This window comes from Squalius cephalus (assembly GCF_949319135.1).
Source record: "Squalius cephalus genome assembly, chromosome: 12".
Lineage (NCBI taxonomy): Eukaryota > Metazoa > Chordata > Actinopteri > Cypriniformes > Leuciscidae > Squalius > Squalius cephalus.
In genome coordinates this window covers 8,313,773-8,328,484 of record NC_137133.1, presented here as the reverse complement: position 1 = coordinate 8,328,484, position 14,712 = coordinate 8,313,773, and the positions used below count along the sequence as shown (strand labels likewise).

At 37.3% G+C, this 14,712-nt stretch overlaps 1 protein-coding gene across 1 annotated transcript; it reads right to left on the bottom strand.

Annotated features, from left to right (window-relative positions):
• Window positions 1-191: 191 nt before the first annotated feature.
• capn3b (calpain 3b) lies at window positions 192-14,372 on the bottom strand. The gene is made up of 21 exons (XM_079888609.1): window positions 13,857-14,372; window positions 12,584-12,653; window positions 10,325-10,443; window positions 10,076-10,209; window positions 9,748-9,916; window positions 8,655-8,738; window positions 8,369-8,532; window positions 8,063-8,223; window positions 7,426-7,583; window positions 7,289-7,300; window positions 6,728-6,936; window positions 6,090-6,123; window positions 4,404-4,430; window positions 3,960-4,031; window positions 3,829-3,886; window positions 3,671-3,735; window positions 1,291-1,359; window positions 1,096-1,174; window positions 901-1,017; window positions 718-776; window positions 192-602 (listed from the first exon to the last, which is right to left on the bottom strand). Exons 1-21 carry the CDS (start codon window positions 14,133-14,135, stop codon window positions 576-578), a joined length of 2,166 nt encoding a protein of 721 aa, XP_079744735.1. The 5' UTR covers window positions 14,136-14,372; the 3' UTR covers window positions 192-575.
• Window positions 14,373-14,712: the final 340 nt, after the last annotated feature.

Here is a 14,712-nt window from a genome sequence, read left to right as displayed (position 1 = left end):
TGAATAATATTTTAAAATGTTTGGTTGTTTTTATCATCTGTGTTCTTGCTACTCCAGCAAAAGAAGTTTGTTCATCCTCAAAGGTCAACCATGTGTTTATCCGTTGCTTGCAGTCATGAACGCACAATTGTTGTACTATTTTGTGCTGTTAGTTTATTCTCTGCAAATCATGGCTATGACAACAAGTGGAATAAAACAGTGCAAAGTACTTTATTTAGTTGAATTATTTACAGTTGCACAGTAGCACACACATTTTACAACAAGGGTGGGTTTCAAATGTGTGTCATTTATGGCATGACAGCTTAATACATTTAATTTGACAACATTTTGCTGAATGACAACAAAATGCCATCTGAAAGGGATAGTCTACTAAATAATTGTTTAAGAAGATCTAAATCGGCTTTCATGATTAATCCAGTTTGTTCTAGACCAGTACTGGCTTAAGAAAAAAGCCACAATGGTGTACAGTATAATTGATACGAATGCAGATGTTCCACTTAATGGAGGTTGAAAATGGGGGAAAGTCCACTGACTTGAGTGTCACCACATCACCTTCTATATCTGTGTTTGTGTATTTAGGCATACATGGTCAGTTGAAGCCACTGTGTATATAATATAGAAAACAGGAACTCGTTAGAATGAACAATAGCAGTGCAAATATGATTAAAATTCTCCTGTCTTAATCCTGTTAATATTCAATATACAGATTAAGCTCACCTCAAAAACATTGAGCTTGATAAGACCATCTCCATCCTTGTCAAAGGCTCTAAATGTCCCTGTAGGAGAATAATTTTTACTACAACTATCCAATAACTGCAACTTAAAATCCTGGTTGCAATGCCTGTATGAACTTCAAGGTACTTTAGAAAAATAATAGCAAAAAATCACATGTACACTTACTGAACATTGCCTCGAGTCGCACTAAACAGGTAATGTAGCTGTCGAAATCCAGCTCCATGTGTTCGTTGGCATATCGCATGCAAATAATGTCATACAGCTGATTGTTGAGTTGAAAACCTGAGGTAAAGTGATATATCTTATGTTCTTTTTTATATCATTAAATGAGAAGTTAAAAAAGACAACTGACTGCCCAACCTGCTTCAGTAAGAGCGTTCCTCATCTCAAAACTGCTGATTGTACTTGATTTGTCTGTGTCGAAACGTGTGAACACCAGCTGAAAATAGTGAAGAGAGAAACAGCATATCTATGGCTTTAACATATGTTGTAATACAGTGTAGTGCAAAAGAACATGATTTGACATGCTTTATAAAGGTGAAAATTATGGCATACCTTCCACTGTTTAATTTTGTTCCATAAGTGTTTGAACTCTTGCAGGTTAAGGTGGCCTGTTCCATCAGTCTAAGGTGTTGTGGTTAAGAAGACATTTTCAAAACCTTTGTATGACTGTGCAATTTTGCTGTGACAAATTTTGAACTTGAAATAACAGAACTATTTGTGACAAGTCATCCAGGCCACAAGGGGGCACCATAGAGTGGTGTTTTGTCCATGTTTCATGTTCCATGCTTACATGTTTTGTCCATCAAGATAATTTTCACAGATAAACACAACTTTTATGAATTTTAAAGTCTAAATGCAGTTGCTAGAAGTAAAAAGCTAAAGGTAGGCTATAAACGAACTACACTATGGTCCCAGGACTTCAACGTCACCATCACAAAGCTTCAGATAACTCTCTTGGTTTTTATCTAAAAACATTTTCACAGAATGTTTGAGTTAGAATAGTTTATAAGAGCACAATTATAAGCATAATGAGGCTGTAAAAGTGAAATTAGTTTACCTGTTTGGTGTGATGACATTTAATGTCCTCGACAGCCTCTGTAGTCCCATGTAGCTACTTGTTAGCAACTGCCTTTTCAAGACACGTAACACGTAAAAACCACGAATGGTGTAATACTGATGTATTTTGTGTTGTGGAATAAAACGTTAAAGTGTCTTGAGCTTGTGTTCACCGCAGGCCTTATTTCAGCCATTTAACCAAAATCACATTAAAAAAAAACATTGACTTCTGGGCGATGGAACCGGAGGTGCTAATATGCTAACTCATTTCCGCGTTTTGGCCTACAAAGTGATGTCATACTTGCACCATTCTATTATCATGCTTGCAGGAAGTAATTTAAATCTCCAGAGAGGAACTCTTACACCTGGGATAGACTAGTCTTTACAATGGTACATGATGTATATAGGTTCTAGATTTTTTTTCTACTAAAATCTCCTTTGAAAAGATGTTTTGTCAGCTGGCCTGTTGGCATGTTGTTAAACTACGGTGCAAATCCATAGAACACACTGTACTTCAATCCCTCAGAGCCTCGTTTTCAATCCTGTCAAAAATGCGCAACCCTAACTAAGGTCTGTTATTAAGTTGGTTGTATGTGAAATCAGCCCCCATATCTTTATTGACTATTTCCTACTAATATAGTTCCACTAATATAGTTCACTTGATGGAGTGAATGAAAAAGCGTGAGCTAGCCGTTCAGATGGTACACTGTAAAAAATGATTGTGATTTTAATGGTTAAAGACCATAGTAAAAATGCTATGGTGAAAAACTGTTAATTGGTTAACAGAGAGTTTCTGTACTATATACAGTGAATAACTGTGATAGATCTAACAGTACATTTAGGCTAATGAAATTTTACAGTAAAATACAGATTTTGGAAGTGAAAAAGAACAAGTCCATTGTATAATTTACAGTAAAAAAGCATAAATTGACATTCCCACAATTCCCTGCGTGACACTTGATGTGAGTCAAAGTTTTTCTTAGTTTTTTCTAATCAGTTATGTACATTAGGGTTTTATGTTACATTTAATGTTGTTAATTTAATGTTTATTGCATTTTTAAAATTGTATGTGTGTTACTATGATGGTGTTTAGTGTTTGTGTGAATGACATTGTGCAGCTTCTATATATTAATATTAACTTTCTTATGGAAAAGCTGCTTGTGATGAGCTTTGATTCATCATGTGACTCTCATCACCACTGTGATTGGTGGCTGTCAGTGTATTACAATGGTTCAAAACAGATATTAGTACTTAGGTCAGTAAATTAACATTATTTCAGATAATGAAATAAGTTTTTTTTTTTTTTTTTTTTTTTACTGTAATTTTGTCTGTAAAACCTAAAAATTTGCTACCGTATTTTTTATGGTAATTTTTTTCTGGCAATCACATATGCCAGTTTTTTACCATAAATTTACTGTGTTTTTTTTTTTTTTTTTTTTTTTTTTTACACATTTACAAACCCATTTTTGTTGGTCACCAAATTTTTTGACTCTTCTTTTCTGTACTACCGCTGAGCACATAGTGGCTCTACTGTTTCTTTGGTTATAAAGTGGTGCGTTCACATTAACGAAATTTCACCAAAATGTAAAAAGGTTAATTGTCAGTGGTGTAGAGATGCATGAAGCACCGCTTGCACATAAGTCACTTTTAGCAGCATTCTATTGGCCAGCGTTGGAGTTGCAGTGCCAGTCTGAACATGAGTGACAATCTGCATGGGGAACGTTTTTGGCAAACTCACGATCACGATAGACTGACTGGATTTCACCTGCAAAATTTCTCACTGAGCAACGGTACATGTAACAGCACCTTTACACAAGGTGCATATTTATGCACACATTATGTGCCCATAATGCACAGCAAACCTAATGAAGGATACATCCATGAGTGCAATCATACTTCTGCAGCTCTCCAGACTGAAGCCCTCTGTTTTTAGCTCTTTATCTGAGGAAAGGGAGGAATAGATAATAAATACCCTACAGACAGAGACATACAGTATATTAGAGAATTAGTAGTAGAAAATAAGATTTCGCTCACGTCTGGCAATCGCTCTATTAAGGACAGTCTTGAGTTCATTGGCATTAATCTGCATGTCCTGCAAGGAGCAAATGTGATTCAGTCACAATTATAGTGTGAAGTAAATATGCTTTATGCATTTTTGCTCTTACGTCTCCAGCTATCTGCTGAAAGATGGCCCTGAACTGTTTTTCCTCTTCAGTCTCCTCCTCCTCCTCAAGTGGCTGAACATGAGAAATTAGAAATACTGAACGTACAACATACTAAATTAGTGAGCATACAAGTAAATATGTATGAGTGTGCCTTTAAATAGTCATTCTCCAAGACTGTTTAAAAAAACTGGCACAAGGCAGTTTTGTGTTGTTATGATTCTGACTGTCATTATGAATTACAGTTTTGACATTGTACCTCCGCATGCTGTGCTCATGCTGTTTGTCATTACTGAAGCACAACTGAAGATGTCTGTCTGCAGCAGTGAAGCTAATTATTTTCCATCTTTCTCAATCCTTTTTATCATCTGACGTGGTCTGACATAGAATATTGCCCAGAAAAGGAAGGAAACTGATGGAACATCTCAATCTCATTTCCATATTTACCTGGATTTTCTTCTTGACAGCATCCGTCTGTTGGTATAAGAAAGTGAAATGATATAAACGTGCTTTTTAGTCTCTTTGGTGTTTATAATGTGAAAAGGCTACTGAATATGAGATTTACTTTATTTTGTTTGGTTGTACTAACACCTGACATAATGATTAATTGATTTGGACAAGTAGAGAGGCAGGATGAAATGTGAGCTGCGTCCCAATTCAGAGACTGTATCCTTCGAAGGCCGTTTGCATCACGGAGGCGTGACGAATGCTGTCCCAATTCGAAGGTTCCTTCAAATGCAGCCTCGAAATGCATGACAACCGAATTTTTTTGAGAGAAATTGCTGGATTACACTTTTAAATGTAAGTATTGTGTTTCAAATTACTCAAAAATCTAATACTAGCAAATCTTACTAAGATGAGATTTTATTATGTACAGAAATACACCATGGTTAAAGGAGTCCTCATTTTTTTTGTAAATTTGGAGTGCTGTCAGTACAGAGAACAACGACAAAAATCGGTGTTGCCTACACCGTGTTATCCTCTTTTTAAAATTTGCACCCTGTTGACTTCAATGGGGCAAGTTTTAAACCTGCTTTTAGCCTCTTAACATCCTTGATGTGTCATTACAAGTGCCCAGCCATGTGAGTGATTCCTTCAGAGTGAAAACGGTGAATCTGACTGCAGTAGATGTGCAAGATATGAATAAAAATGATGTTATTTCAGCCAGCGCACATACCTGTATTTACATCCTGTTTTCGGTTGAAGTCCACAGTAATCAATTGTCGAGTTCACGCGCATAGGTTTAGTACGTACGATCATGCGCCCGAACTCGACAATCGACTACTGTGGACTTCAGCCGAAAACAGGATGTAAATACAGGTATGTGCGCTGGCTGAAATAACATCATTTTTATTCATATCTTGCACATCTACTGCAGTCAGATTCACCGTTTTCACTCTGAAGGAATCACTCACATGGCTGGGCACTTGTAATGACACATCAAGGATGTTAAGAGGCTAAAAGCAGGTTTAAAACTTGCCCCATTGAAGTCAACAGGGTGCAAATTAAAAAAAAGAGGATAACACGGTGTAGGCAACACCGATTTTTGTCGTTGTTCTCTGTATTGACAGCACTCCAAATTTACAAAGAAATGTTAATTGTTAAAATGTTAAAATGTTAAAATGTCAATGTTAAAATTGACCGGAGTTCTCCTTTAACATACACTGTCAGAAATAGGGGTACGTGGAGTCCATTTCTGTCCCCCAAGGTACAATCTACACTAACGTACCCCATAGGGCTTATTATTGAGGGTCAAAAAGCATTAAAAGTTACATATATGTACCGTTTCTTTTAAAGGTTAAGGTACAATATTGTACCCTTGAGGGTACAGCCCCAGTGAGAAGCCATTGTACCCCTAAAGGTACAATTATGTACGTAATATTCTGAGAGTGTATTTAGACAGGTTGTAAACTGTTTTGTTTTTTTAGAAAGTTGAATATAACTTTCAAAAAAGTCCAGTTACTGCTGCTTGTCAATGTCAGCTGTCAGTTGCTAGGCGACAAGAACAATCCTCCTTAGGCCAGACATCTCATTTAACAGCTTCACTGCTTTCGTAGGCGTGGCCTCTGAATTGGGACACAGCTATTATGAGCTGCCACAGAACGTGACAGACAGAGACAGGTGTTGACTCACCACAGGCTCTGACTCAATCTCTGCATCTATAACCCTGAGAGAAAACGTGCAGCTGTCAGCCAAATGCACAGGAGCATTTACAGGTCAAAAGGTTCTTTAAAAACATATTCGACTAAGTAAAAGGGCTGAAATATGAAATGAGTTAATTGAAAAGTCAATAACAGACTTTATATAAAAGTACTGCATATACATATGAATGTATATGAAAATGAATGAATTTATGTGAAGCATACGTTTTAGGGGTCAGTATGATTTTTTTGTGAAAGAATTAAATGCTTTTATTCAGCAAGGATGCATTAAGTTAATCAAAAGCGACAGCAAAGACATTTAATGTTATTATTCTTGTAGTGTTTGAGGGTTTCTACGAAAATATTAAGAATCAGCTGCAACTGATAATAATAAGAAATGTTTCTTGAGCACCAAATCAGCATATTATAATTATTTCTGAAGGATAATGTGACACTGAAGACTGGATTAATGGCTTCTGAAAATCTTCATATTAATAATGATAATGTAAAAAAATTATATATAGGCCTAAATAATTTTTTATATGTTAACATATTAGTTAATGCTATTATAATGACTGATCATAACAACTGATTTGACATTCATAATCAGACAGAAATTCAGTGACTCACTCTGAGGTGCTCTTGTTCTCAGAGAAGACTCTGAGCAGAAACTCGCTCTCCTTGTGGGGGTCAAAGGTGGACGGAATGATGACATACTCGCCCGGTTTCAGGCAGAAACGTTCTGTCACCTCGCGTATGTTGACATAAGACTTGCTGCGAGCTATGGAAGCATTATAAAGGAAGAAATCCTTTTGCAGCTGTTGTTGGCTACCCTTCATCTAAAATGAAGATAGCAGATAGAACATTTCAAGACAAAGAATTTTTTTTTTTTTTTTTTTTTGTGATGTATAACTTTAGACAAGCTACAATTAGAGAAATAATAGGGTGTCTTCTGCTAAACTAAATGTTTTATGGAATATGGAAAATGTAGGGTTTTTTTAAACTAATAATCGAGTTGTTCATTATTATTTCTAGCCCAGCCTATTTCAGATTTAAGACAAAATCTACATTCTTTTTTAGAATTTTCCAGATCTTGAAATCACAATTTCCAAATTTTCCTGAAATTTACAGGTTTTCTATGAACAATTACATCATGATATCATCAGTGTGGTCTCTTCATGATAGTCATACCTCCTTAGGAACCTGTAAAAGACAATTGGTAAAATGGTTATTAAACTACTAATAAATACATACTATTTAGCCATCCACTACATGTACCATGCTGAAATGTTCCTATTAATACCGAAAGAGTACTTGTTTGAGCGCACCTCATATATAGCGAACCCAATGTTGTATAGGCCGGCACCTACGCAACGCTCTTTTCTTCTGCCCTTCTGCATTAGTGCTACCACCACAGTGCAGGTCTTCTCTTTAACGTCCGCGTCCACAAGAACCAGGCGGAACTGAGGGTTTGTCCAGAATGTGTCTGTAACAAAATGGACAGAAATATGTTTTTAGTAGTGATGTATAGGGATGTTTTGACATCCCTTTGATATTGTTTAGCGATCAGTGGTCTGCCTGAACTACGCTTGAATTCCATTCGATCACTCAAGCTCTATGTATATCATAAAAATAAAAAATTAAGCAGCACAACTGTCAACATTGATAATAATAATAAATGTTTCTTGAGCACCAAATCAGCATATTAGAATAATTTCTATGATGAGACACTGAAGACTGGATTTATGTTTCTCATTTTCATTTAGTTTAATGTGATGTACTCAAAATGAAATAAAAGTACTATAGAAATGTTAAAAAAAAACTAAAACTAACAATATGGCTAATATTATTACTAGGCTATATATTCATCAGCAATAGCAATAGTGTTAACGTAAGTGGCTTTTAAAACCATCTTAGACTTTTAATCATGATTGCAAACGAGGCTACAATGATTATGCTATATACCAGGAAAGTTTCTGCAGCCACCGGCAGAGCAGCCTTTCACCCATCGGCCCTCATGTATGGTCACACTCCACTTGAGCATACAGTCGTCCTCAAGAGTGTCCGGGGTCAGATTACAGATCTCCAGTTTGGTGAAGTTCTTCTGAAACTCCTCAAAGCACATCCTTGCATAAAGACAAATAAGCAAAATTATAAAAGAGGCCGGCTTCCATTTATGAGTATTAAATGAAGCATGGTACTGTTTAAAGCATAAACTGTTTGAGACTTTCTGGAAGCCTGATGGTCTCATGAAGCTGTGAAGGTACTAACCAGAACTCCCCTTGCTCTGTAGGCCGGAGTCTCTCCTTGTCTTGCTCAGACTTGGCTAGTGCAGCCCAGTCATTGGACTTACAGGCGGGAGGGGGGGCAACTCCCCAGGGGTCTCGTACACGAACCAGACGAATCAATAGGTCTTTACCATCCTTACGTTTACCCTGTGAATTAGGTTTTAGCTATTGCATTGAAATATGTTGCTGATATATGCCAAGACTGTGTAATTATGCAATGTCATGTAGGATGTGACAGATACAAATGCTCAAGTACATGACAAACCCACATGCTCAACTCCAGTGACTGAATACGCATGGCCTCTCACGAGTCCAGATGGAGTTTTAGTCCTTTGAGCAGTTGGGACCAAATTCTATGCAGGAGAAACAAAATATAATGAAACATTACGTTTATGTCACAGAATACAGCCGTTTTTATTAAAAAGTTTTATTATACTGTGACAAGCAGGGCGGGGCCGAGAGCCGTGGGAACAGTGCTCTGTGGCTATCGGCCCTGCCCTGCTTGTCACAGTATAATAAAACTGCTTGTCACTTATACTTTCATTATAATATCAAACCAGCAAGAGGATTGTGATTGTGTGTAATAGTTCAATAATAGTAGACACAATACTGCTCGTGTATAGCTGTCAACGAAAATAGTTTTCATTTACGAATATACCATAGTAGAGTTTAGTTCCTGAATGAATCATTGTATTTGAATGAATTGTTAAATGAATGATTCAGTGACTCACTCATAAAGATAGTGGCTGCATCAGAAATCGCATACTTCCCAATTACACAGTATGTCCGAATTCAAGGTCATAAACCAGTAGTGGACACTTTACTTTACGAAAAATTTCCACCACAAATGCAGTCTGATGTCAGTCTGTCTGAAATACAAATGGTGCTCACTGCAGAGCCAAAAGGTGTCCAGCTCCCCCTCTCTGGATGTCATGGATGGACTTCGACCTGGTCCAGCTCCACCTTACTGGACCTAATGGGTGGAGCTTGACCTAATTAGGTTAGGGATAGTGTTATGGATAGGGTGTGGCTGAACCTTTAAGCTCCACCCATTATGTCCAAAGAGGAGAGCTTAACATCAAGCTCCACCTATTGGCTCTGCAGTATGCAGTCTCACCTGAAATGCGCAAACACGTGTGTAATTCAGAACCGCATTAGCATACAACTACTATTTCTGACATAGAAAGATATGATAAGAGTAGTATACTAGTATGCGGTTCCACATCAGTGGAGTGTGTACAATAAGCTTTATAGTTAGTACATTTTAGACAGCACACACAAAGAAGTGTCAGCTATAGTTACTGTATCAGCTGTTTTTTAACCCTACAGCATCTAATGTGTTTGGAATAGAAGGAAGCCTACATCTATGGCGCAGCCCATGAGGGACCCTCTCTTCAGAGCCTTCCTCATGATGTTGTACAACTCCTTCGGGGCCTCTGTAATCTCATATAACTCAGTTACTCCTCCTGTGAAGTCCTCCATGGCCTCCAGAGAGTTTCCACCCTTTAAAGCTTCATAAGAGCCATGTAACCTGGGAAACAGAAGTCAAACCAACACATTCAGCACTTTGGTCTGATTTTTGACAGAAGAAAAGGATATTTAGAAGAGCTTATATATCATAATGGCAAGGTATTATTGTGTTACTTACTGATGAAAAAAAAAAATCAGTAAATTAAGATTTTTAACTTGCTTTGCATATGCCTTCTCCAGAAGAGCACTCCAAAATTCATTCTTCTGTCCAGACCTGGTGAACACCAACTGGTTTTTGTATGTGGGAAGTCGATCATCCACAATCACATCCACCCACTCACCATAGCGCCAGAACTAGAAGAATAAAGAAAGGGTGTTTTAAACAGTTGAGCTTGTGCCTCATTCATCGGAGAGAAATGTTTAGAAACTACATCTGAAATACAGAACAGTCCAGTACTGATGCCCATACCTGAAAATGAAAAATGCCAGCATAGTTTTCAGTGAAGCTCTGGTCATGGGGAACCACCCTCTTCAGGATTATATCGTTCAGGGTCAGGCAAGCTATAGCAGCCAGCAGCCAGCAGTCTCCTGCAGGTGTTAATGGATCACCGGGAGTAAGATTTTACTAAAAACCTACTAAAATCTTGTATAAAAATATAGTAAAAAAATATGTGATATATATATATATATATATATATATATATATATATATATATATATATATATATATATATGCTATGCATTTAACAATTTGAAAAATGCTAGTTTTAGAATGGAGTTCAGCATATCACACCTCAGGACATTTCAAGGTATTAGGATATTTTTCCACATTGTTTCATATACTGTTTAATTTCGGTTCGATATTTTACAATATACAAAATATTTTATGCTTGTAATATAATGCATAAGTCATATAGACCACTTTTTTGTCATTGTCATTTGCGCATTCACTTTCATTATTTTAAAAACAGCGGCTTCACCTTTTTGTGTTCCGCAGAAAAAAAGAAAGAAAAAAAATTAATTAATGCAGTATTGCTCATAGAAAATTCAAAGGATTTAAGCTTAAACAAAAAACTGCACTGCAAAACCTTTGCGTGTGTGAAACTGTACACTGTACAGGTGCAGAAATGAACGCCTTTGCTCTATGCGCCTCATGCATTCACGGGATGCCTCTGTGGAATACAGCACCGCAACATGGATACCGCAGCGGACACTTTATTAATTTCTTCAAGCCTTCTGTGTCACGCAACCAATCTATTTTTCAACAGTGTTTGAATATGTTGAGAGGTGAGGAAATGGGTGGCATTTCCACATGCAGACCACAAACAGAGGCTATCTTTGGTGACTCTGCCACGCTTTGAACAGGAAATGTGCAACTTTGGATCTCATTAAAATCAGGATCACAAACACTGAGTTTCTGGCCCTGTCCCAAATGGAACCCTAAGGCCCAGTCCCAAATGGCACACTTCATGTTCATTTGATGTCTTGTGGACTTACAATGGGCGCCGCATGCTTGATGTCCCTTAAGTCCACAAGAGTGTCCCATTTATCATTTTAGGTTTCAGAGGGCCCTGGTGATCTTCCTCTGAGTCCACACTTTCGTGACATAATGTCGCTTTAGTAGAAGTCTGCTGTGGAGCTCGCGGGCTCTGCAAAAGTGCACATCGAGGGCCAAAGGGGTGTTTGCAAGCACCCTTTTGAAACCTAAAATGAAATGGACATCCTAAGGCAGGGTTCCACAAATTCTATCCTATCGGGCCACTGCCCTGCAGAGTTTAGTTCCAACCCTAATCAAACACACCTGAACAAGCTCATTAAGTTCCAATTCTTGAGTGCCTTGGCTTTATATGTTTTTATGAGTCACATTTTCCCTACATCCAAAGAGCACCGGGATACGAATTTTTACACCCCGTGCAGCACTTTTATGCACTCGTTGTCTAATAAGCTAAATAAGCTCTTCAGAGACCTTGGTCTACATTGGCTGGATTTCAGGAACCCTGCTCTACGGTCTTGTGGACTAAAAGAACACGTGCACACCGCGGCCATTGTAAATCCAAAAGACCACAAGTGCACGTGTGCCATTTGGGACAGGGCCTCCTTCTTCAACACAGACCACTTCAGCTGTGTACCTCCATCACGGTGTCTCCCTTTTTAATAACTGTAAGCCAGATACAGTTTGTCTGTGTATCTCAGACGTTTGAACCTCAGTGACTTTTGACCCTGATCGCCAGGGCAAGAGAACAGCTTGAGGTAACACAATATACATTGGTACCATTTTGGTTATCGGCCAATATTATAGAGAGCTTTTAACTGTAGTCGATATTGGATATTAAATTGTTCTTGGTAATTTCCCATATTTTACATTTACCTTTGCCGTCATCTAATGGTCACTTAAAAAGTGAATCTTTAAAAACAAATAATTTACTAACACTGCTAAATGTGATCTTTAGCCAATTTTGAAATATGTAGGCCTATCAATTTTTCATAAGGAAGGCTACATAATGTTGTGATGCCTAAATTCACGTAGCATTTAAAATCTGATTTTTGTTTTTTAATTATTTATAGATTAATTCGAATTTTAATATTGCCCATTTATCAGTTATCAGCCCTGACAAATAACAATCTGCTTATCGGTATCCTTCTGAATTTTAATATTGGTGACTCCCCAGATAGTATGTATTTTATGATATTTTTTTAGATAGAATGTCATATATTGACACTTTCGTACCCAGGTCTCCTTGGCAGATATCTGTCCTGTTGGCTCCCCCAAGAATGAACTGTGGATTGCTACAAATTTCCTGTTTAGGGAAGAGAGAAACTTACAGTTATTAATCATTTTTATATCATAGACCTCTGCTGGCTTCACAAAAAGCACCACAAAAAGGTGCTGGCACCACCACAGAAATACAGCAGCTGTCCTGGGTCATAAAGTTTGCTTGCAGGAACTTCGCTTCAAGGCACAGGGACATCAAGGGCAGGATAATGTACAGTATGTAAGTCCATGGAGACACATACTCATTATTTTTAAAGTGTCAGTAAACACATCTGATATGGCATGATTGTCTTTTTGAAGCACCGTCCAAAAATTGTTTTATAGACCTAGCACTAGCAGACATATAAGACCTCGTCCAGTAACCTGATTCTCTGGACCAGTATCATCAAGCAAAACTAGTAAATGTATGTCACGCATCAAACGCATCACGTTTTTATAAGTAACATGAGATGGACTGGCAAAAAACACTGCATATATCCAGTGAAGACTCTAGCAGATGCTCTTCTCAATTATGTTTCTTTTCAGATTTTAGCAAGACACATGTAATCTGTCTACACTCTAAAAAACATTATTATGTTACATAAACTTCATCAACATATATCAAACATGATAGAAGTCTATTATCAGGTAGAGCTCTGCTATGAAGCATTGGAAAGTCAGCTGGTTGAGAACACACACTACAGGAACACTGCCACATTCTCATGGCATGCCTACAAGAAATATCTTATCTCATGCCTCAGCCTATTCAGATGGAGACTGAAAACGAATGTAACGTCCTTGTTAAGTGAAACCAACTGAAAAATGAATAGGCCTACACTGCAATTAATCAATAGTCAGAAAATACATTCATTTTATGAAGGTATTATAAGCAGGTAAGGAGGAAGTTAATGGAGATTGTAATTGAGGAAATAAAGAAATTCCAACTTATTTAAGCAGCTCACAAACCAAAGGCAAAAATAAAAATAATTTGTATAAAAAAAATGCAAATTAATAAAAATAATATATTTAAATTAAATTACATACAAAAAAAGGCAAAAATAAATTAAATGTTGTAAAATAATATTTAAAACAAATTATATTAAATTAAATTGAAAATAAATTAAGTTTTAATAAGCAAAAAATAAAATACATATCTGGAAATGCAGAAATTATTATTATCTCTGTCCCAGACATGGTGCAATGCAGCTGATCTCATGCACACTGCCACCTTACGGTATAAGCCACTCACCGATGGGCGCTTCCATTCAAGCTTTAGTGGGAACTTTTCACTGTAAAAGAGAGAGGAGTCCTGGGCCGGGAACAGGGGATCTTCAAAGATTACTTTTTTGCGTACATATTTGTCTTTGAGCTCCTGAAATTCCTTGAGCCGCCTGGCATCTTTAACAGCCTCATTACGGCTCAGAATGGCTGAATAAATGTTTCCAGGGGCAGTAAACCTGTCCACAGTCTGTGGAGCAGCTTCAGTCAGCTGGACAGATGATTCTGAAAACTTCGTTTCTTCTGCCATATTGTTCTTTGAAGACAGATGCCAAAGGAGCGATGAGTGAATATAAAGCTTAGTATCAGAATCTGAGGTGGCTCAGTTATCTCAGCTTAGTCCTTATTTCACTCCTCAGTTCCTTTATATTCTGGAGGAGTCACTCCCCTGTCCATATACACAAATAAACAGTCACGTTAAGGCAAATGTTTCACACCGGTTCCGCACAGGCTCACATTTGCTTGCATACACACACCCAACATTTCCCCGTTCCTCTTAGAAGCTAACTCTATTTATAGGCCTCCTGCAGGGACGTGAGGGTTTCTCTCTTTCTGCCTGTCTAATGGGGGCATGGTTCCCAACTGGTGACCTCATTCCAATGCTGATAATGGGAATAACAGAGGTCCAGTCAAAGATTTGAAAATTAAAACCCTGGAACATTGTAAAGCATCCAAATTCATATTTCTACAAATATTTACAGATGAACACCTTTTAAAATCTATTTTCCTTCATAGATATTTTAAAAGTTAACTTTGGCTATACTTAAACTTATATTTACTTCCAATACACTTCCAAATTTGATATATTCAGACATAATACATTTATA